We start from the raw sequence: 24,966 nt of genomic DNA, 5'->3' as shown, positions 1-24,966 counted from the left end.
TAATGTATATCTGCAAAGTAACTAGGAACTAAAGTTTTCAAATAATTGTAGCGGAGTAAAAGTACAATATTTGGATCCGAGATGTAGTGGAGAAGTGAAAGTATTGGAAATGGGAAAATCTCAAGTAAAGTACAAATAACTCAAAATCGTATTTAGGTACAGTACTTAGTTACTTTACACCACTGCTCACCTGGCTCTTCTGGCTGAGATCCACAATGGCCTGCTTCTCTGACTCCAGCAGCAGGGGCAGCTGGCTGGAGGACAGGTCCTGACTGTGGCACTCCTCGGATATCAGGTCGTCCATGATCTTTTTGACTTGGGCCAGGCTGGCGGCAGAGCAGCCCATCACCTCCGCCTCCATGGTGGGGAAGGACACGGCTCTGCAGGCGCTGGACAGGCTCAGCGTGTTCAGCTGGGTGGATGTGGAAGGGTTGGCCGTGGCTGGTTTTGACGTTGCGGGACGGTGGTGTACCTTTTTGGTCCCTGTGGGAATAGTTTAGTAGACAAATATGTGTTATAAATGCTGGATCGGCTATTTTTAAATAAACAAATGTAAGATTTGCTTAACTGCTTATATAGATAGATAGAGAGATAGATAGATACTTTATTAATCCCAGAGGGGAAATTCAGATATAGAAGAGGAAGTCCGCACACTGTTGACGCTCCAGCGACCACAATTCTATTTAAGGCTCACAGCACACAACGTTTCCACCCCTTCGGGTCTTCATCAGGTATGAAGAGTGCAGACATAGGGAGCAAACAATTTTTAGAAAAACAGTTCATTTTTAGAAAAATAGAAATTAAATTCATCTTTAGAAAAATAGAAGTTCAATAAATATAGAAATTCATTCATTCTAATTCATTTTTAGAAAAATAGAAATTCAATTCATCTTTTGAAAAATAGAAATTCATTCATTTTTGTGACATGTAGTGACATAATGCAGCACAATACAGTTTTAAGAGGCAAAAAAGCCAATGGACTAATTATAGGCAGTACATGGGTGTTTTTGGGATCCCAAAAAAGACACATTAGGAATAGAGCAATAGTTTAGCAGCTCCAAATAGACATCACTCAAGGCCTAGATGCACAAATCAAATAAGTGAACGAGTACACACATATGGTACCATAGGGAAGGCATAGACAAAAAGACGTATAATAAAGAGAAAAAAAGTTAAAAGACAAAAAGCTATTACACAAAATGTTCTTGAAATGAAACTGGGGTATAAAGAAGGTAGATAGGCCCCCTCGAGGAGGTGATCAGAATCGATTATTACTACAACGAGAATCCTTCTATATATATACATTAAATACCATGGCCCCTCATGGGCTGAATGAGGAGTTTGACGTTAAACCTTTTCTGTAATAGCTTGATTTAGGTTGAAAATCTGCAAAGTTTAAGTTTAAGTAAACTGTAACTTAATGTAAACCTAACGAGTAGCATATCTCTAAAATGTCATGTATGCTGTCCGGCAGAAACCAGCTAACTCCATTTCTCCGCTTTTGCATTTTTTTTTTCATAAATTAGTATATTGAACACCCTTTACGTCTGTGTGTTGATTAAAAAATATTGAACCAATGAAAAGTATTAAAAAGAGCTTCTGACAAAACCAGCTAACTCCATTGGATCCTCAAACTTTCTGCTAAACCAGCAAGTCCACCAAAGGGGGGTGGAGTTAGCTGGTTTTGCTGACTCCAGGCTCCACCCCCTTTTGACCTCCAACCTCATAGTGAGCTTGGAGGTCCATTTAGCTGTTCTTATCAATGATGAACAAAACCTCCTAACTCCACTTTACATTTTGGAGATTTCTGCCGGACAACAGAGATATTAAAAGAAAAATGTATTTGTGACTATGATCAAATGATTTCATATGTAAAAGAAATGATAAAACCATAGTGGTATGATGTGACGGCACTGTCTCCTGGCCTCATCATAAAGATGTATTAACTGTACCTGAACTGAGATCGAGGGAGGTGTTGGTGCTGCTGACAACAGCATCCGTCTTCTCCTGAGTGATGTCAGCACTAAACACCTTGACCTTCACTGGTCCCACCATGCCTTCACTGTTGATGGCTGGGATTGAAGCCTGTTTGAAAGTGAAATATCCCTTTAACCACTTAAACCTAGCCTGGTAAAGCCCCTCCCTCCGGAAAATCTAATTTCCATTTGATTTCAGGAAGGAGTCTGGCATGAGAACCTGTGTGTGTTTTTGACTGTGGGCTGAAGTTGGGCGGGAGTAATACCGTTGACTGACAACCCTTTCAGCCAATCAGCAGTTCCTTTTTACCACCTCCAGATCAATGTGACGCAACAGGACTTTTGAAAGGGCCATGCCCAAAATCGGTTGCCTTATTCGGATACATTCGTGTCACTGCCCGCCCCTGCCGGTTCTCTGAAATTTTATTTTTAAATAGGCTCTGTCATGATTAATTGACCACATATATGAAGTTAAACAATCTAAAAGGTGAACAAATTGAGCTGGTCACATCTTATAAATACCTGGGCATTTGGCTAGATGCCAAACTCTCATTTAAGGTTCATGTGGAGAACCTAATAAAAAAATTAAGAGGACAAATTGGCTTCCTTTACAGAAACAGGTCCTGTTTTTCTTTTACCAGCAGAAAGACTATTGTTCAATCTGTAATAATGTCTGTATTTGACTATGGGGATATACTGTATATGCATGCTTCACTCTCCACACTGAAGCCTCTGGAAGCAGTCTACCACAGTGCTTTGCGTTTTATTACTGGCGATGATTATTTCACCCATCACTGTATTTTATATGATAAAGTGCGTTTTAAAACCGAAAACCAAAAACAGCAGACAGAAAACAATGTCTGCCGTCGGCTGCACTCGGATCTGACTCGGATCCATTCGGGTTCACTCGAACTCGCCACCTGATTGGCCAACTTTTGCTGTCAATCACAGAACGATGGGCTTTACCAGGCTAAGGATGCTGATAGGCTCGTCCACTTGGTGGACGGCGAAAAAAAGCCAAACAAGCCCTCATGCCAGACTCCTTCCTGAAATCAAATGGAAATTAGATTTTCCGGAGGGAGGGGCTTTACCAGGCTAACTTAAACCCTCTATACTTAGTAAACGAATACCTAACTGATCAGGATTGACTCTGTACTTGGTCCGCTCTTTTCTTCCCTCTACGCCAAATCTCATTGCTGAAAACAGCCGATTTACAAGCTCACCACGGGTTGCGTTGCGACGCCTTGTGAGTTTGTAGATGCGCTATTTTTGGCAAATATTGGCCCCAGATAATCCACCTTATTCCTGAACTTCTCCAGGGCGCCGCCATTGTCTCTTACAGGGGGCGCCATTTAGTTTTTCTCTGTATGCTGCTTCATTCAATATCTGTTCACTTCCTCCCTAGTAATAAAGTGAGCAGGTAATCAGTGTGTTGCCAGATTTAGCAATGAAATAAGCGGCCAGGTCTATGAAAACAAGCCCAAAAGAAGCAACTAGCTCAGTTTTACCATTTTAAATCGGATATTTGAAAATACCAGATCAACAAGCACACAATGTGTCACATTGTGACATGTTGTGAGTTTGTAGATCTGCTACTTTCCAAAATTTTAACAACACAAATCTTGTATGGGGGTCGCTGGCACCACATATTTTCAGATGGGGGTCTGCGACTCTGTGGACATATTAATCTGGTGGTCCTTGACATGAAAAAATGTGGGAACCACTGGTTTAAAAAACATTAGAAAGCAAGCCCAATTAAGCAACTACACTTTAAAGCAGCCCCAAATTGCTTATTATAAGCAGACATGGCAACACTGGTAAACAGGAAACTCATTGATATGGGGCTCCCCACCTCCCCTACCTGGCGATGCCCACAGTGGGCATGGCCATGCCCACAGTGGGCATGGCCAGGCCTACAGTGGGTGTGGCCAGGAATAAGGTCAATAGGGATGCTATGGTTCAAGTGGTTTAAGTGAAAAGAGATTTGAAAATTATAATCACCATCATGATCATCAATTAAGTCTTGTCAAGACACTATACTTTATATCCCTAGCACCAATTTCTACTGTACGTATACGCTCCTCCTTGATTTTAGGTGACTAGAACAACATTATTATTATTATAATAAAACAATTATTTAGTAAATAGCAAAAGTGTAGTTGTGTTTCACTATTCAAAAATGATCATATTTTCTGCATTTGTTGTAAGTCCCTTTGGATCAGCAGGATCAATACGTACTGTTTATGTACATACGGGTGTACAAGTGTGTGAACTTACACTCTGGTTTGACTTCCACTGGATGAAGCCCTGCAGAAAGGCTTGGAGGATGGTGTCCTGTTGGATGACTATGTAGATGAGCTTCAGGACAGTGGAGGCAGTAGAGGATAGATGGACTGTGATGCCCTGCAGGATGGCCTCAACGCAATCCAAGCCTGACACGCCTCCGGCGCCTGCGGTTAACAAGGAGAGGGAAGAGTACACCAAATGTATGATGATTCAAAATGTCTCTTTTGTTTTCAGAAAGCTTGATGTTCAATTGATGACATTGTCAACATTTTTACCCACTGAAAATTCCATTCATACTTCAAAATGAATGTGCTTCTACGTGTTTAGTTTTTTAAATTTAATTTCCACTTAAATTATTTGCTCAAAGAATCAAAGCTCATTTAATTACATTTCAACTCCATTTCTGATTTTATTTAACTATGCAGTTTAATAAGTTGGGATGTTACATGTTTTGCAGGACCACATTGGAAACAAGTGATTACACTTTTGTATGTGTTTATCTTGGCTTCAAGTTATATTGTGATTACTTGTATTTATGTGACCAAAATCAAGTATACAATATATATTGTGAATATAGGTTGTTTGATATTGTTTCAAAACCAGCAATATCACCAGGGTTGGTTAGGCATTTCTCTAAGAACAGTGATATTCCTTCCCAGGGATAATTTGGTATTTCTCTACGACTAGTAATCTTTCCAGAGGGAATATGGGCAGACAAAGAGCCCCATGTGTCCTGGGCTGTGGTATAATAACAATATACCATGGCCTGTAGTGAGTTATTGCTTAACCCATTAAGACCTGAGGCTGGTTCTACAAAAATGTCTTCTAAATCCTAACAGTTTTCTAAAAAACTTATGTCAAGGACCCCTAAAATGATATGTATTTGGCCGCGGACCCCCATCTTGAAAATGTTTGTTCCAGGGACCCGACCAAAAATAAATATATATATTCAAAGATTTGCACAAATTTTCAAGATTTTTCAAAAATAGCAGATCTACAAGCTCATCGTGACGCGCTATGAGCTTGCAGATCTGCTATTTTTGAATAGCCAAAGTATAATATATGGCTATGGTTGAATAATAGTGCCTACCAGTTCCCACAGCAGGGAAGGACAACGTGGTGATGGCGTTCTCTTCGCAGCGTTCCAGCACCTTGCGGACGCGTGTGGTGGCGTCCGCTGCGCTGTGCGGCCCCACCATGTGCAGGATGAAGTCACACTGCAACGCTCCGCCACTCGTCACTCCAACCTGATCACCTTTCAGGGGCCCTTCAGACACAACCAGAGGGCAGCAACCAAATCACATGGACAGAAATTACAGTGCATTTTTACATCAAAATCAAACCCACTTCATGCAGACAGATTAGATTAAAAACCATGTATATTCAAAACTCACGGATGTTTTGGCATTCTTGTTCAACTGAAAGCCCAGCTGCTTTGAAAATGGCTCCACTGACACCTAAAATGAAAACAAGTGGGTTCTTAAGGTGGCATTACACTACAAGATAATCGGGCTAAAAAACAACCCTCCCGAGTATCAGGGGGGCGTGCCCTACCCCAGCCTAGATCGGGGGCGAATCTCTGGCATAAATATCGTCTAGTGTGGGGGTTCAAAGATCCAATCGATAATGTCCATAGATAGAGAATCTATCCCAACCTGAAAGATGCTTATTAAACTTTTATATAACTTGCCTGGTACCATTCCATGCTTCATCTTGTGGTGCCGTCTAAAATTATATTCCTTTTGGCTTGCAAGCAGCCAAAACGTGTGTAGCCGATGAAACACAACAGCTTTGCATTGATGACACCATGCAGGTAAGATAAACACATAGTTTCCTCTACATATTCATCTTTAAAAGCCCTGTTTTCAGCACTGTCACATACATATCCGCTTTATACTTTTGGATAGTGTGTCATTTCTCTTGTTAACTATAGTAGCAGATTAATGTTTAGCGATCTCAAGCAGTCTGTCTCTCTCCACAAGTAGCAGAGCGCAGATTATTTTTCGTCGCGCAATGGTGTCGAGAGGTTAATTAACATTATGCGATTCACAAGACCACAAGTGCCGCGGATCATACAGTATGAGACACGTTGTGAGCTTGCAGATCAGCTCTGACGCAATGCACCGTGTGTGTGTGCGTGTGCGTTGCGAGGAGAGGCGAGGAGCAGCTCAGCAGCGTAGCTGGCTGTCGGAAAAAAACACACTGAATCGATTCTCCACAATTGCCAGTCAGAGTATGCATGCTTATAAAAAACTTTAAATATGAAAATGTATATGAAAATGTACGGATTGTAATGTGTAACTTAATTAATATCAAAATAATATAGGTTACCAATATAATAATATCTTATATCATTATAATTATTAATGATTAATACTTTTTTTCATAATATTTATTATTGCTGTGTTCGGGCAAGCCCGAGAATCTGGATCTTGTAGTGTGAGGTGCCCCCGATTTTTTTAATCATGTAGTGTGTGCATGTTTAAAATAATCTGATAAGAGAATCTTGAAAGATTATCTTGTAGTGTGTGATGATACCCGATTTCAAAATCGTTTAAGACTGAAAACATCTTGTAGTGTAAGGCCAGCTTTAGTCATGTCTCACTGTGTTAGATCTGCATATGAGCTACAAGTTGTTTAGTATTGTCTGTACACAAGAGGGCAGTGTACCAACCTCCTTTCGAATTGATATCAGCATTGGTAGTATTCACGATGCCTTTGACAGAGTCCTGAGTGATGTCACCTTTCCGCACTTCAACCCTGACACCGTGGATCTTAACTACAGTGGAAGGAAAATAGATAAATAATTACATAATGGCGATGATGATGCCTTTTTTTGAAAATGCGATACAACAAAAAAAATATTCAAACCTTGATTTGGAGGTAGATCAGACTTGGTGTTTGTTGATGCAGCTGTTGCCTATTAAAGACATCACATCATGTACAGATTGCAGAAAATACAGGAAATACAGAAGCGAATGAGGAAAGTCACAAATTCTTCAGTAAATAAATATGGATAAATGATTAGATTCATAGATTCATCATAGAAAAAACGAAAACATTTATAAATGTGATTCTACTGTACCTGACTGACACTTTTTTGAGGTTGTTTGTTTTTGCAGAAAACATGCCTCATTGCGTTAAAGATCTTGTCTTCAAAGGCCACTACAGAAATGCTCTTGAGGCTGGAGGATGCAGCCTGGGACGTGTGGTTGTCCACTGCTTTTAGAATGGCCTTGAGACAGTCCTCAGGGCTAATGCTACCTCTACCTGTGGCAATACAACAACAATCAACAATCAAAGAGAAAATAAATTATGAATACGAATGATGTACAGTACCTACTGAATATTCTTATTCAGCAGTGAAATATAAGTATAACTGAGTGGGACTATATTGCCTAAATATCGCACAGTTGCATAGCTTGAATATAATATAATGTAACAGAAGTAACACCTGTTTATACAGTGCAAGAAAAAAACGAAACAAAAAAAGAATCTCATACTGTATATTGCAATATGACAAGATTACAACAATTTATAGAGACTGGACCTTACATGTACAGTATGTTTTATATGAATGATGCAGTCTTCCCATAAGAGACTCATCCTTTCTGGAAAATTAACTGGTATGACAGTATATATTACCTGTGCCGATGGTAGGAATGGCAATGGTGGCAGCCATTTTGCTCTCACAAAGCTCAAGTACTTTCTCTATGGAGGCAGTGATACAGATGGCCTTGCTGGGTCCAACCATCTGAGCTACATGTTTACATTTCAGGTTGCCACCGCTTGTTAGCACCACACCATCAGCTTTCTGGGCACCTGAGAAAACAAAATGTCATCACAGATAGAGATTGTGATCGCTGAATTTCTATGCTTTTAATGTTCATGTTAATGTATGTAAAGGAACGTGTCATTTAATAATAATAATGATAATAATAATAATAATAATAATAATAATAATAATAATAATAATAATAATAATTAATAAGCATAACTTTGAAACAGTTTCTCTACCATGTTTGTTGCATTCATCCACAACAGATTTCCCTGCTGCTTTCAGGATGGCTCCGGACACACCTGTCCAACACAATGTGAAACAATCCATCAATAAGGACGCTTGCTTCAGATGGAGTGAAGCAACAAAAGAAGGTTAGATGACCACAAGAGCCAAGTAGTGTTAGAGGTAAGAACACTTTCAGCACACATTTCAAAAGACGTAATTTATGATCACCAGTGTTCAAATTCAGATCCTGGTTCGTAGAGTTCACTATGATGTCCGCGGCCTCCTCGGTGATGTCACCTTTCTTCAGAGTCACGGTGACTCCACCTATCACTAGTTTGAACAAGACAACAATCAGGTCCGCTCTTCATTAGTATATTCAAAAGGCCTTACATAATAATAATATTAATAACGTTATCAAAATGTAATTACCTTTGATGTTTGGGATAGGTGGTAGTGGTGGAGATGAAGCACTGTGTGGAGGCAGAATGGCTGATGATGTTTTGGGGATATTTGTTTGATCGAATCCCTGTTTGATAGACAAGAGGATTAATAGTTAAACTGTAACACATAATATTCCTCTCCGAATGTATAAGTCCAGCAAGGCCTGGAAATAACAATACAAAATAACAAATCAATAACAAAGAAAAAAAGGCAAGGAATACAACCGTACCATGCCCTCGACAGCTGACTTGAATTCTTCCACAACTTTGGCATCAGAATCTATCATGTGGATGCTTGTCAGAACTCCATGGCCCGTAGTGATGAAGTTTAGGATTCCCCCCACAATTGCTTCACAGCAGTCCTTTAGAGGAAATCCAAATGTGCCACATCCCAGTGCTGACATGCCAATGGAGACACACTGGTTGCTCTCTGCTTGCGCAAGGCTTTCATGGACTGCAGTTTGTAGGTAGGTTGCATGAAGACTTGGCATGCCCTTCCCCTGAACTGGGATCATTGCATAGATAAGTTTCTTGCATTTGAGGGTGCCAGGGTTGGTCAGGACAACATCTCCTGCTGTAAGACTCTGCTTCTCCCTCTGAAACTTGTTAATCACCTGCTTTATCTCTGGCCCTCCAGATTGGAGGAACTGTTGTGCAATGGGGTTGTCAAAAGCCAGGCTGCTCATAGGGCAAATCAAGGCATCCAATGTATGCTGGGAAATATCACCCTGATTGAGGGTCAATGTGATACATCCTTCTATATCAAAGCTGCATGGCTGAGTATTTGTAGTTGCTGGTTGTGACAGATAGAGTTCACAATGCAAAAGTTTCGCCCGAGCGGTCAATATCAGCGTATTCTTCTCCAGGATCTTGGCCTCGCCTGCTTTGGAGTACATAAGCTTCTCTGTTAGTATCGTACCGATTAAACGGGTCACCACATCTGTGGCTTGTTTGATTTTGTCACTTGGAGCTTTGACTTTCAGGCAAGGTGATGCTTGGCTTTTAGAGGGCAATATAGTCGCTCCCAAAGCCTTGAGGTCAGAGAACATCTTGCGAGACTGGACAAACTCCAACTCCTGCAGTGATTTCAACGGGACATCTTCTGTCACTGGCTTCTTGTCCTCCAGGTAGGCCTTTATCTTGCTTAGAACATCTGTCACCACACCAGAGAATCCACACACCTCAATCTTCTTCCCTGTGAGTTTGATGCTAACATTGTGAGAGTTCTGGCTGGATTTAAGATCTTTGTGAAGTGCTTCTAAAAACTGGTCCCAATGTTCACCTCTGACAATTTTAACTTGTTCGCCAGAGATTTCAATGACTTCATTTTGTATGACTTCGCGCAGTTTGGCTTCAGCTTTCTGGATGTCAGCACGATCGCCACGGATTTGAAAGGACTCCTCACTGGGGATCAATACGGCTGTTATGTTGCTCTGAGCAAAGTGATCCATTTGGAACTTCTTCAAGTCGAGTGACTTAATGAAGTTCATCAGCTGAGGGGACATGTCAAGGGTTATGGAATCCACACCCTCCAGGGCTTTGTTCAAGATCCCTTCCGCAGTGTTCACCGCGTTCCTCTGACCCTTAAGGTGAATGGAAAGACTTTCGTCATCTTTGGACAGCACCATGTTGGTTTCCATTTTGCCAGAGGCGAGATCCCAGATCAGGTCCAGTTTCTCCTTTGAGTCCAAGTGGATTTCTCTTTCTGCAGTGTCTCTTTTGATTTGGAGGTCATCGCCAGTCTTCTTCACCATGTTTCGAACCTTCTCCGCCACTGTCTTCACTTCGTCTTGCGTGCCCACGACCACTACCTCAGAGGTGCCCGTCTTAAAAGAGATGCAGGATTTAGTCGTGTTGAACTCAAAGCAACTGTTTTCGATTTCTTGCCAGACCTCAACCTCAGCAGGCAGATGTTCCTCTGTGTATCTATTCAACTGGACCTGAGCCTCACTCTGAGCATCCATTTCCCACGCGGGGCCCTGTCGTAGCATGCCCAAGGTGTCCGCGTCCAGGGTCATGCTGAGCTCCATCTGAGGCGTCTCGATGTCCATACTGATCGAGACACTGGAATGGACCTTTTCGAGTGCAGATGTGAAGGTCTGTTTTTGGGACTCGTTGCGACTGATGAAGCTGAGGAGTTCTGCGCTGACAGGGACGACTGTGTTTGTTGCGATATTTGTTTGGAGAGACATTCCTCCCGTCAAAGCCTTCTGCAGGCTACAGTAGAATAGCTGAGCTTTGAGCTCCTTGGAAGAATAGTAGTGCTTCTGCTCTGCCACCTTGTAAGCAACTGCAAAGAATGACAAAGGCAAACAAAATGTATATCAAAACTATGAATAAATATAGTACATCATAAATGTGGGCGACAGAATGCACCGTGAAGTGTCCTGTAAAACTGTTGTGGAGTACTAACTTCTGTTACATGATACATGTTGATTGAGTCTAGGTTTGAATTGAACCATGCATCTATGAATTGAACACCCAGTAGGACATAAGTGTATAGCTATGTGCCGGTAGAGGGTTTTGTTTAGTTTATATTTATTTATTTAGAGTATAGATATGTGTAATTTTGTTGTGTGCAGCTGGTGTTTAGTTGGTTTTTCAACGTGTTAACCCATTAAAGACCGGGAACACATCTGTGTCATTTTTAGATTCGCATTTTTGTTTTAATTATGATTATTTTTTGCAAATATTTACAAAATGTCTTCTAAATCCTAACAGTTGTCTGAAAAACCTATTATGCCATAATATCAGTGGTTCTCAAACTTTTTCATGTAAAGGACCCTCAAATTATGTGTTTGACCGCCGATGCCCATCAAAATATGTTAAATAGTATTTTACACAACAGCATACAATAACAATATTTGCATCATATTTTCATCAGCTTACCATCACACTCCTCGAATGTTATAATGGCACTCTTGTCTTTGCTGACCCAGCGAATGGACTTGATATCACCACCTCTACTTCTCTTGCTGGAGAAGTAGAGGTTGAGGTCCTTCTCTGATATTGTGCTCATGTCCCCCTGGACAAACACAGAGTCTGTCATCTCCAAACGATGGACCCCTATCTCTTTGTCCTGGAGCTTCTTCGAGGAACACTTCCTCATGAAGTCGTTCACATCTGCAGACATGGAAAGAGCATTTTCACTCCGATATAATTCACACCTTCATTGACGATCGTTAAGAGAATGTCATTATTACAAAACTACACATAATTATTATTATTCACATTTTCGTCATATATGAAAATATCTCGATACATGAGGATTTTGTTGCAGTGGGTCCCAAAATATATATATATTTGTCTCCGCCGGAGGCGGAGAGTATGTTTTCGCTTCGTCCCGCCGTGTGTTCACCTCCCTCCTAGCCAAGCTAACATTGGTCAAGCTCCACGTGACACGTGTCAATATGTTGACACCAATGCCTTTGATTGGCTAGAGCAGTGTCTATCAACCTTTTTTGTGCCAAGGCACACCTGGCATAGCCAAAAAATCCCAGGGCACACCTAGATATACGGCATATATAATTATATATATATATATACGGTATATCTATATACACACACTAGGGGTGTGCCGATTTTCACATTTCACGAAACGATACGATACGATATTGGGCACACAACTTCGATACGATTTCGATACGATACGCACTTTTTTATCATGAAAATATATGGGGGAGAAAAAAAGCAAATGCAAACAAATATTTCTGTTTTTGCATTATTCAGACATGCAAACTTTTCAGCTTCCACTAGCCGTTTTGAATCCAAATAGGGCAATAGTGTGACACCTGACCCGAAAAAAACAGCATGTTGTCACCCTTTTCACCTCGGGGCTGTTTGCATGCCTGATTATTATTATTGTTTAAAAAAAAAAAAAAAAGATCTTTTTTTTTTTTTTCAAAATGATTTTTTTTCAAACCTCCTTCAAACGGCGCGGCACGCCTCAGCAGTAGCCCCGGCCCAAAATTGGGACGTTTGCCAGGGTTGATATACACTGGGCTAGAGGGACGCATGACGAAATAAAATCCTATAAATAGGTGTGTCACTTCAAAAAGCCATTTATGTTTTTGAAGTGAGGTAAGACAGGATTAATCAGTCTTGATTGGAACAGTACCTTCCAGTACAAATCACCCGTCTGTGCGTGTGTGTGTCCCTCTGAGAACACCTAACATTGGTCAAGCAAAGGCGCAGAAGGCCAAAGCTAAGAAAGCATACTCATCTACAACAGTAACACAGAAGAGGACTATAGAGTTGAATTGATCCCACAACAAGGCCGAAGTCTTAATACTGTAACAATTGGCCACCTTGATCAAATACATTATGTAGCACTAGAGAAAACTGACATAGATCAAACACACCAATCAACTGCTGAAACTGTTCAAGACAATGAAGATGAAGAAGACAGACAAGCATTTGAACAAACCAGTCAATTACGACGACTCCCATATCTATAAATATGTATTTTTCTGAAAATGAAGAGAACCTTATATTTTTAAAACAAAGCAATATTGCCTCATCAAACTTGGTATTGTGACTTTATATATTATCAGATACTTGCATGTGTCATTATATTATCACCACTTCAAAATCCAATACAAAATCCAGCGCAAGTGGAGTTAGGAGGTTTTGTCCATCATTGATAAGAACAGCTGGCAATGGATCTCAAAGCTCACAACACATCACAACGCATTGTGAGCTTGGAGATCAGCTATTTATGGTGAGCGCCATCCTCATATACTAAGTATATATCAAGCTGAATTCTGTACTTAAACAACTTTTATTTTAACATGCATTGTAAACAACCATGGATCTAACTGTTACCACTGTTGTTCTTCTACAGTTGAGTGCAACAAACAATTCTGCCTCAATACTCAATCATGTATTTAACAAAAGCAATCATGGCACACCAACAATAAATAAATGGCATATAAATACACAATACATTCATGAAAAATAGAATCTGTAGCCTATCAAATCTGTAGCCTACTGCACTAACAATAACAACCACAGTTGAATTGACCAATCATATACCTATCAATCACACTGTTGTGTGTTGTGTGTTGCGTGTGTGTGTGGTGGGTGTTTCTTAGTGCTTTAGATTGTCATAAAAGCTGTGAAAGTCTTTTGGCATGATCTCCTTGAGCTCTTGGAGATGTTTGAAACAAACTCCTGCACACACTCATTCTCTGACCATTAACATTTAAAAAGAAAACACGAGCAGATGACCTTTGTGAAGACACCCTTCTCCTCTTTACTGGGGTGACATCTATCAAACCTTGCACATACATTCTCTTCTCTTCCCAGTTTATGTTCTCCCAAAAGCATTGAAAAATCTTCTCCCTGTCTGCCTCATACAGAGCAGAGCTTCTCTGAGAGCCTGAGAGGAGGGGGGAGTTGTTTGTTTTTGACGGACAGTTTGAGGGTCCAATGGAGTTAGGAGTTTTCGTCAGAGGCGCTTTTTAATACTTTTCATATGTTATTATTAAAAAAAAAATTACACAGATGTAGAGGGGGTTCAATAGCGTTGATTTATGAAAAAAAAAAAAAAAAACTGAAAATGGAGTTAGCTGGTCCCGGCTGGACATCGACGATATGACACATTGCTTCAAGAAGATTTTTTTTTAGATGCAGACACTACATATTCAGTCGCCCCTGCAGAACACCAAAAACCACGCGCATTCTACCAAGACGACCCGTTCTACCAAGACGACCCGTGCTATTAAAATAGCACGGGTCTGCTGGCGGAGACTTGTGCTCCGAGGAGCACATTTTCTAGTTTAACTTTAAATTTGATCAGTGGAAAAGGTACTCAAATGTTTTACTGCTATGTAGAAATACTCTGTTACAAGTAAAAGTCCGGAATTCTAAATTTACTTGCGTAAAAGTACAAAAGCATTGGTATCAAAATGTACCTAAAGTACAAAAGTAAAAGTACTCATTATGCAGAATGTCCCATTTCACAAGTTTTCAAATGTATAAAATTTATAAAAATCCTTAGAAAATAGCAGATCTACAAACTCACAATGCGTTGCATTGCGATGCATTGTGAGCTTGTAGATCGGCTATTTTCAAATGGCCGAAATGTACAAAGGGCAATGTGAGTAATGTATGTTTCGTAATAATAATCAAAATCTACAAAGTAACTAGTAACTAAAGTTTTCAAATAATTGTAGTGGAGTAAAAGTATAATATTTGCCTCTGAGATGTAGTGGAGTACAGTACTTGAGTAAATGTACTTAGTTACTTTACACCACTGAATTTGATCATACAACTTTGCACCATGTATTCATACAAAAATACACCCTAATTTTAGCAAAATATTACTTATGCCTACCAACGTCTTGTTTGAAGGTGACCACTATTCTGTCTCCATCATCAAGTGTCTCCCAGACATGTTCAGCCCAGTGGCTACAGCTCCTAACGTATACTGACACATGGGTGCAGATGCAGCCGTCATCAAACCCACTCAGGACAAAGCGTCTGGGATCCAGGTGCCCCTCTGTAGACCGGTCATCGCAGACGACCACCGATATCCCGTGGTCGTGTACCGTCTTGGCGCAGACCTTCTCCATGTCTGAGAGGGGAAAAGTAGAGGCAGGAATTTATTCTGTGTTATGAAAACTAGTCCATACCCGATCGACACATCCGTAGGGGGATATGCGCACATGATCTGGCAGCCCGCGAGGCGATATTCTTTCACACAAAAACGCTAATTAACAGCTGAGATTGGGTGATATCGAAAAACGGGCTTCGCAGTTCCGTGGGCATGGTAATGGTCAATGGCTGTGTGCAGATCAATTGCTCCAGCCACTGAGGAGAAACCGGGCAGAACAATGTTGGCCTCACCACCACGACACCATGCACCCATGCACTACAGAGGTTTGTCAAATTAGGATAGATAGATAGAAGATCGTTGCATGCACAGTGGAAAATTGATGAGTGGCTCATAATGGACAGGCATTAAATCAAATTCATGTTCAATTAAGCATGTATGAGAACAAATGAAACTAGACGCGTCGCAATTCAGGGCAATTGCAGAGTGTGGTTGCGCCGACGCGAGTCGCAGGTCGCTGCCGCCGGGACTCGAGGAATACGCTGGGAGGAATACCGTCGGAGGCTGTGCCAATTACATTGTCACATAACTCCTGAGATCACTTGCGTTTCATTTTGAGAGGATTGATCCCCCCAACATAAGGTTTTTGCATCAAACGGTTACATTTTGAGCATTTGTAGCGCCCCCTATGGATCAAAGTGGAAATGCTTTTGGGGATTTGTTGAATAAACCACCCTTGACATGTGATTCAAATTTAGGATTGACTGGACGTTTCGTTCGTGATTTGTGGCCTTTTTTGTAAAACGGGCCCCTTCCGCTAACTTTGGAAGCCATTTACGGACGAACGGTATGGACTATCTAAATTCTGTTTCGGTCCAGATTATTGCATGGGTCCAGAGATCATGTGTACCGATTTTTGTGAAATTTGACCAAAATATGTGGGAGGAGGAGCTAAAAGTGTGTTTTGAAGAAAATTCAAAATGGCGGAAAATCTATCCTGACACAAATGGGCGTGGCCTATATGGGGAGATGCGTCATGACCCAAGGAATCTAGGGAAAATAAATTTTGATTTTACGACCTACGGTTCAAGAGTTATAGGCCAAAACGTAAAGGGGGCTGTTATAGCGCCACCATGTGGCCGATTAGTGTAATTATTTTTTCAATAATTTCGGACTAAATTATAAACCTCCCTTCCAAATCTGGTAACTCTAGCTCTTACGGTTTCTGAGAAAAAAATACTTGAATTTGAGTTTTTTCACTTTTCCATTAAAGCGGATGGGGAAATTTAATGCACTAATAAATCAATATCAATTAAACTATTTAACCAATCTCAAAATACAAGCGCACGATTCCCGGTCATGACGGTCATTTTGACATATGGCACGACATTGGGGGATAAAAACTGTGGGAGGAGAGACGGTCTAAACTAAAGTTTATCTCCATATAATAAAGTGCGAGGATTACTATAGTCTGGTTGCCCTGTTAGGGCAACCACACTAATGAAACAATGACAAATGAATAAACACATCTAATAATGAAATTACACCAAACGTTATACTGTTGGATGCTAAACATCCACATAGTCATTCTAGTAGTCTGTTTTATCAAATCAATCAAACCTTTAATGTAATGAATGAAGCATGGCCCGCAGTGGTGTAAAGTAACTAAGTACATTTACTCAAGTACTGTACTTAAGTAAAATTTTGAGGTATTTTTTACTTTACAGAAGTATTTCCAATTTCCAATACTTTTACTTCTACTCCACTACATCTCAGAGGCAAATATTATACTTTTACTCCACTACAATTATTTGAAAACTTTAGTTACTTAGCAGATATAAATGATTACATTATAAAATTAACCACTTTATCCCTATTTTATACCTAGGCTATTTGAAAATAGCCGATCTACAAGCTCACAACACGTCGCATCACGATGCGTTGTGAGCTTGTAGATGGGCTATTTTCAAACATTTTACTTTTTTTTACTACTTTTACTTTTGGTACTTTAAATACATTTTGATACCATACTTTTGTACCTTTACTCAAGTAAATTTTGAATTCCGGTCTTTTAGGCCTACTTGTAACAGAGTACTTCTACATTGCAGTATTGATACTTTTAGGGTAAGGGTAGGGTAAGTGATTTGCTTTGGTTAAAATAAGTGTTAAATAGCTCTATATTCTGATAGTACTCATTGCTATAGAGTGTTTGTTCAGTATTAGGAGTCTCCTTGTCTCTCCACCTCTTTATATTTTTTATTTTTTTGATAATTTTATTTTTTATTTTTCAAGTAAAGCAAACAGGTGAGATCACCAAAGCACACAAAGAGGCCATACTCAGGAAAAACCAAGACAAAAAAGGAAAAGGAGAAAGAAACTGATAATAATACACATACACACATGTAGACATACAACAACAACAAAAAAAACAAAAAAAGGAAAAAAAATAATAATACAAAACTCGGTCAGACAAACAAACTCACAAAGAGCTAAATAAATGAGACAAGTCAAACAATAAACATGCATACATGCATTAGATGGAGACATGCATACATGCATTAAACAAAAAACACAACACATAACAAGCAAAACATTCAATACGATAGAGACACACGGGGACTACAAATTTCACGCCCACTTTTGAGACAGCGCCGCTACTCGAGGTCCGTTAGAACGATGAACTGCAGCTGCCAATGCATTCCCTATGAGAGGATATGAAAGTTAGCCTACTTTTTAAATTATCCTGCATTAACTGAAGACGATATTGATTTAAATAAAAATATGTTTCCAAATGTATGGAGTGTCTTTGTCAACATATCTTCTTGTTTTCTTAATAGTTGATGTGTTTCACATTTAATTTGCCACTTTAACGAGTTACCCATAATGTTAACACAGCAGAGGGTAGACAGCAGACAGACAAGTTGTAGCATTTCAGTGACATCACTGTCTTTACGAGCGCCGAGCGCCGACCAGTGGCGTACCCACTGTAGAGGCAGGAGAGGCGGTCGCCTGCCCAACTAAGATCTCGCCTCCCCTAAAAAAAAAGAATAACCCGAAAATGTGTCATTGCGTGCTTAATGTCCTCAAAGTCACGCATCCAACAAGCTTTGAACTGAGCAGATTGGACCTTCTGTTCCAGAGATAATGACCAAAACCTATTGAAAACGGCCACTTTCGCCAGTTTTCTGGGTATTGAAAACCTCAAGGGATGCGTCCGTGACGTATATACCATGCGACCACTTAAACTCTGGATCTCCGATGCTAGCGGTTTTGACATACTGATGGAGTATATTATAGTATATTGTGGGTAGTATATCGAGATGAAAGATATGGGACATTAAAAAGGACAAATTAAACAAATGGGACAGATTATTAGAACACCAAAAAAATCGCTACAGCCTCAGTAGTTAACCAGTGAAATGACGGTATTTTACAATGCCTCTCATAGAGATTGCATTGAGAGCTGCAGTTCATCGTTCTAACGGACCCCGAGTGTCAAAAGTGGGCGTGGATTTGTAGGCCTTCCGCTTCCGGCCGTGTGTCTCTATATGGACATCCACATGAACAGAAAAGAAAAAAAGTACAAATACAAGACAGGTACAGACAGGGACAGACCAACACGAGACAAGCACAAGACAAGCACAGGACAAGTACAGGACATGCATTTTCGTTTCAGTTTCAGTTTCATTTCCAATTTTATCCAACCAGGACAGAGAACTCAATCAGGATACAGATTAAACAAGTGAAATTGGAAGTGATGACACTAAGAAATGAGCAGACAAAATTGGAACTGGAACACTATACAAATTAAGCTTAAAAATGGGTACTTTCTCCTGATTGGCTGAGATTTTGACACCTAACGAAAAATGTATTTTCTGTTTATTAAAGAGCTGGAGAGACGGGGAGACACCTGTTACTGAAAAAACACTCTATAGCAATGATTACTATCAGAATATAGTATTTTAACCTTTTAACAAAATACTTTTTGTTTTAACCAAAAAATATCACTTACACTACCTTTAAGTAAAACATTTGAGTACTTTTTCCACCACTGTGCATGGGTGTGTGCAATTTATATGATCAGACACTGATGGGAAACATGCTGTTCAGTTCAAAGATAGCATAAGGTGATAGGCGGAGGGTAAGAGCTATGAAATGAATGTTTCGATGGTCAAAGTTTGATAGTCCGAAAACCATTTTACCTGCATGTTAAACACATTGTTGTTTGCCGACAACATGTAAAAGTAAAGACCAATACCGTACCTGTTTGGCAGACCCCAGGCTGTAACATAAATCATATTTTTGATTAATGGAAGTTATGTTCAAGATCAGGGAAGTAAAGCAGGGAATGAAATCATGTGATAGCTAGAGTCAAATAAAGGAACCTTCTCATTGGCAGGTCTGTTTACCAAGTTTAGTTTATCTTTGTCAGGGCGAGGAGGAACAGGTGGTTTGGATTTCTTCCTGACTGGACCTTGTTGTATGTTGTCTGCTGGCACTTTGACTTCCAGCTCAACCAGTCCATATGGCTCTCTGAAGTCAACACAGTGCTTTCTTTTAGACATCACTTTATGAAAGGCTAAAAGGAAGAAAGAAAACAGCAGTGGTGGGAAAAGTACTCAGATGTGTTACTTAAGTAAAAGTATCAATACTGCAATGTTACAAGTAAAAGTCCGGAAATCAAAATTTACATACGTAAAAGTACAAAAGTATTGGTATCAAATGTACTTTAAGTACCAAAAGTAAAAGTACTCATTATAGGGCGGCCATAGCTGAGTGGTTAGTGAGCCCGCCTAGGGAACCAGCTGGCCCTGGTTGCCCCAGGTTCGATTCCAGGCTATCCCAGCATATGTGCCGATGATATGAAATTTGTCCCTGAGCAAGACTCTTAACCCCAATTGCTCACAGGTTCTCATTGGAAACAAGACCGCAAGGACTTTCATGAACGACCTGTTAAAAGGAATTATCCTTATTATTATGCAGAATGTCCCATTTCACAAGTTGAAAATGTATTTAAAAAAATGTATGTATAAAAATAGCCGATCTACAAGCTCGCAATGCGTCGCATCGCGACACATTGTCAACTTTTAGATCTGCTACTTTCAAATGGCTGAAATATATGTAGGGCTGAAGTGGTTGGTGTGTTTTGTACTAATATTCAAAATCTACAAAGTAGCTGGTAAAGTTTTCAAATAATTGTAGTGGAGTAAAAGTATAATATTTGTCTGAGATTTAATGGAGTAGAAGTAAAAGTACTGAAAATTGGAAATACTTCAGTAAAGTAAAAAATACCTCAAAATTGTATTTAAGTACAGCACTTGAGTAAATGTACTTAGTTACTTTACGCCACTGGAAAACAGTTAGCCTAATATTAGCCTTGGAGCAAGACTACTGTATTATTTTTGTGCTTTATTGATGGTTCCAGAGTATTTGATAGAGTTTTCATGCAAAGTTATTTATGGAATTGATTGATAGAGGAGTTCCAAAATACTTAGTAAGAATATAGTCTTTGGTATGCCCGTCAAATGTTTCAGGTAAAATGGGGCAATTACATTTCTGAACCATTCCATGTCAGTAATGGGGTCTGCTTGGGTGGCTTTTAAAGTTGTTTAATGTTAAATGGGTGCAACACTGGCTGTCTTGTGGGTGACACTGTTGTCAATCATCTCATGTATGCTGATGATTTAGTTATATGTGGTCCATACAGTGCTGGGCTTCAACTATTATTGAAGATCTGCACACAGTATTGCAAAGATTTTGACCTAAACTATAATGCCAAAAACGTAACATCATGATTGTGAGAAGCAGAGAGAACAGGAAATTATCTTTCCTTGCTTTTCAATTGTGTGATAGTCCTCTCATAACATGCAAGGAAATAAAATACTGTGGTCATGTCACTGTGATGATTGGATGGACGACAGAGATGTCTACAGACAATGTATGCACAGGCCAATATGCTGCTCCTGAATTTTTGTATGTGTTCTGTTGATGTTAAGTGTTCAAATGTCACACCTCTGTATACGGCTCATCTCTGGCATTTGTACATAGTGGAAGTATGCAGAGGCACAGAGTGGCTTATAATGATGGTATGAGGTTGTTGCTCCACATTCCCAGATGGCATAATGCCAGTCAATTGTTTGTGTCCACTGGTGTGCCTACATGTGATGCACTTTTAAGACAGTATAGATGTACAATTTTATGTGTCGGCTTGATGTGTCCGAGAACAGCAACATAGAGGCTCTAACAAGCCCTATGAGAAGCAGTTATCGATACACATCCAGGCTCAGAGAACACTGGCATAATAGCCTCTATATTTTTTTATAAATTTGGCTGAATATTTTGACTTAGTGCTTGACAGACGCCTCATGTATGTGAGTGAGGTGGGGTGGGGGGTGGGTGCTTGAGTGATCTTTTTTGTTTTGTTATATACTGCTGTCTCTTTTTATATTATGTGCTGTCTTTTATATGGATCCACAGGTCTGAAATAAAGATTATATATATTATAACTCTGGTTATACATAATCAATTTCATAGTAATTTTAGCGATAATTCATAATCATAAATCCAAAGCTAACCATTCTAAGGCTACTATGGGTATAACAACAACTGTATAATAATAATAAAAAATAATAAGAATGAATAACTAATAATAATGGGTATTACTGTGGGTATAATAAACAATCACTCTTGATATTTATATAATGCCATTAATTTTTTTGCTGGCCAGGTGGATTGATTGATTGAATATTTTATTAGACAGAAATGTATGATTTTGATTATTATTACAAAACATACATTAACCACTTCAGCCCTAGATACATTTCAGCCATTTGAAAATAGCCAATCTACAAGCTCACAATGCCATGGATTGTGAGCTTGTAGATCTGCTATTTTCAAAAGATTTTTATACATTTGAAAACTTGAGAAATGGGAACGTTTTTGCATAATGAGTACTTTCTACTTTTGTTACTTTAAGTAGCCTACATTTTGATACCAATACTTTTGTACTTTTACTCAAGTAAATTTTGAATTTCGGACTTTTACTTAGAGTATTTCTACATGTATTGATACTTTTACTTAAGTAAAAAAAAAATAGTACTTTTTCCACCACTGTTTAATAGTTAATTTAGCGATTTTTGATATTCATAAATCCAAAGTTAACCATTCTAAGGCTCTCTTCTAAGACACCGACCATCCCAGCGTTTGTGTGTGTTTTGTGTTTGTTTATATTGATTTATTGTCGATAAATAAAGTAAAAACGACAAAAAGAAAAGTCTGCTCATCAGTTCCAGCTGCGTGAGAAGGGAGCGTGGCACAGACGCGCCAATATGGAGAAACAGAATTCAGTACAGCTTGCGCACTGTTGTTTTAAATTCCTAATTCTTTTTAGAACCACACCAACGAAAATCGGGAATTGAATACCTATTTCTAAGTTTTGTTTAACCATTTCTAAATAGTATTTAGAAAACAGACAGTTTTCCGAATTTCATGTATCAAATATCAAATTCAAATTCAAATGGCCGAAAAATACACGGACCAAAACACATATCTATTGAAAAATATGGACAGTAATACATTGACTCCGCAGACCGCAACGCTAGTTAACATTTGGGACAACCGGGACGGGTGAGCACCTTAAATACAAGTGCATGTACGGAGAAGTACGGACTGATGTAGCTGTAGTATACATATACAACCCTCGTAGACGTATTTATGATTCTGACGTTTTCAATCTACGAGAGTTGTAGGGTGCACTTCCCATAGTGATCTGGACTTTCTGCACTATGCCCCGTAGACACTCCAAACATTGTACAAAATGAAAATAAAGGCGCTTACCGCCGAGCCCCAAATGTTAACTGGGTCTACGGGGTAGTAGTGTAATGTAATAATCCATATCTTTCAATAAAGAAGTGTTTTAATGCCGTCTGTGGCCGATTCTGTCGGAAGTTCCCAATGGGCGGTAGTGACGGGAAGTGAGGGGGCGCATCCGGTGAAACCCGGAATTACACTAAATGTAAACAGGAAGTAAACGAGGGTGAAAAAATGTCGTTCGGCCACAGACGGCATTAAAACACTTCTTTATTGAAAGATATGAATTATTACATTACACTACTACCCCGTAGACCCAGTTAACATTTGGGGCTCGGCGGTAAGCACCTTTATCTTCATTTTGTACAATGTTTGGAGTGTCTACGGGGCATAGTGCAGAAAGTCCAGGTCACTATGGGAAGTGCACCCTACAACTCTCGTAGATTGAAAACGTCAGAATCATAAATACGTCTACGAGTGTTGTATATGTATACTACAGCTAGGACTGATGAAAGTCCAAGACGCACGGGGGGTGCTAGCCAAAAAAAATGCAAAATCAATAAAATACATATTATATGATCGTCTTGATCCAAGGCTAGAACAGTAGCGTAAGCCTAACATCGCAAAGCCATGCAATCATGTTCATATAAATGGAGATGTCACACTTCAGTGAAAGTAACCATATCTTACCTGCCTCGTCGACATAGACCAGGATTGCCCTGTTTGTGTCGTTAGGATCAGCGAGTAGTTCTGATATCTCACCGCCAGACCTCCTCTTGTTTCTGAAGTAGAGTTCTAGTTTAGGTCTGATGTTGTCCAGGTGGTCAGGCAGACCCTCCAGAAGGAGACGCAGTCGCCTGGACATCCTAGAGACGGTTGTTGACAGTGGACATGCACACACCTGTCTGTATGCTAACAGGACACGGTGGTTATACCCCTGTCTGTCTGTGCGCCTTTCTGGAAGGTAACCGGAACGCTCGCCCCAAAACACACTCGCCCCCCTTTTAGCCCCGGACATTTTTCTTGTATTCTTGTTTTACTAAGGTTGGGAATAACCAGTTTAGGCTTAGTTTTGCTGAGTTTAAGGTTATGGATAATGTTAGGGTTAGGCGTAGTTTTACTGAGGTTACGTTTAGGAATACGTTTAGGTTTATAGACATAGTTTTACTGAGGTTACGTTACGTTTAGGAATAAGGTTAGGTTTAGGCATAGTTTTACTGAGTTTAAGGTTTGATTGATTGATTGATGTAGTTTATTTAGAAAGACATGAGAATAGTACATGACAGTACATAACAGTACATGGAAGTACAAATTCACAATACAAGGTCTACTAAACTGGAAACCCTCATTAAGCATAACGCTTGTTTAAGATGAGAACCATGCACACAAATCATGATGAAATATAAGAGGCAGGCAGATATACACACTACTATACAGAATGTCATACAATCAGCTTTCAGGTTACTGGTATAGGTTAGGAATAAGGTTATAGTTTAGGCTTAGTTTTACTGAGTTTAAGGTTAGGAATAGGGTTAGGGTGAGGCATTGTTTTACTGAGTTTTAGGGTAGGAATAAGGTTAGGTTTAGGCTTAGTTTTACTGAGTTTAAGGTTATGAGTAAGGTTAGGGTGAGGCATAGTTTTACTGAAGTTATGTTTAGGAAAAACTGGTCGCTGTAGGTTTGACACGGGGCGACCGTGTTTTGGGGCGAGTGTTCTTGTATTCCTCTGGAAAACACCGACCACTTTTTGACTTTCACTTTTGATGTTCAGCTTGTTTGTTCCTTTTAACTTTGAATGACATTCTGAACCTTGCTGGTTTTATTTGGTTTAGGCAAAGCACAGGTAAGACTAGCCTTTAATAGCATGTTGTGCTATACTTTAAATAATAATTT

The 24,966-nt window shown here is 39.6% G+C and overlaps 1 protein-coding gene across 1 annotated transcript in view; it reads right to left on the bottom strand.

Annotated features, from left to right (window-relative positions):
• The window catches only part of LOC308073617 (protein mono-ADP-ribosyltransferase PARP14-like), a 30,024-nt gene extending 6,059 nt beyond the window's left edge, over positions 1-23,965 (bottom strand). Inside the window, exons 1-18 of the mRNA XM_080412625.1 lie at positions 23,764-23,965; positions 19,674-19,843; positions 19,528-19,546; positions 15,046-15,285; positions 11,598-11,831; positions 8,939-10,998; positions 8,698-8,794; positions 8,497-8,598; positions 8,280-8,342; positions 7,908-8,084; positions 7,348-7,532; positions 7,134-7,182; positions 6,937-7,041; positions 5,657-5,719; positions 5,353-5,529; positions 4,230-4,426; positions 1,953-2,085; positions 191-483 (exon numbers count right to left, since the gene is read on the bottom strand). Coding sequence (XP_080268751.1) covers positions 191-483; positions 1,953-2,085; positions 4,230-4,426; positions 5,353-5,529; positions 5,657-5,719; positions 6,937-7,041; positions 7,134-7,182; positions 7,348-7,532; positions 7,908-8,084; positions 8,280-8,342; positions 8,497-8,598; positions 8,698-8,794; positions 8,939-10,998; positions 11,598-11,831; positions 15,046-15,285; positions 19,528-19,546; positions 19,674-19,843; positions 23,764-23,938 — 4,539 coding nt within the window. The 5' untranslated portion in view covers positions 23,939-23,965. The remainder of the gene's footprint in view (positions 1-190; positions 484-1,952; positions 2,086-4,229; positions 4,427-5,352; positions 5,530-5,656; positions 5,720-6,936; positions 7,042-7,133; positions 7,183-7,347; positions 7,533-7,907; positions 8,085-8,279; positions 8,343-8,496; positions 8,599-8,697; positions 8,795-8,938; positions 10,999-11,597; positions 11,832-15,045; positions 15,286-19,527; positions 19,547-19,673; positions 19,844-23,763) is intronic.
• Positions 23,966-24,966: the final 1,001 nt, after the last annotated feature.

The sequence above is a fragment of the Gymnoscopelus braueri genome (genome assembly GCF_963280865.1).
Source record: "Gymnoscopelus braueri genome assembly, chromosome: 18".
Lineage (NCBI taxonomy): Eukaryota > Metazoa > Chordata > Actinopteri > Myctophiformes > Myctophidae > Gymnoscopelus > Gymnoscopelus braueri.
The sequence above is the reverse complement of the archived record's forward strand: the minus strand, read 5'-3'. Positions and strand labels throughout refer to the sequence as shown.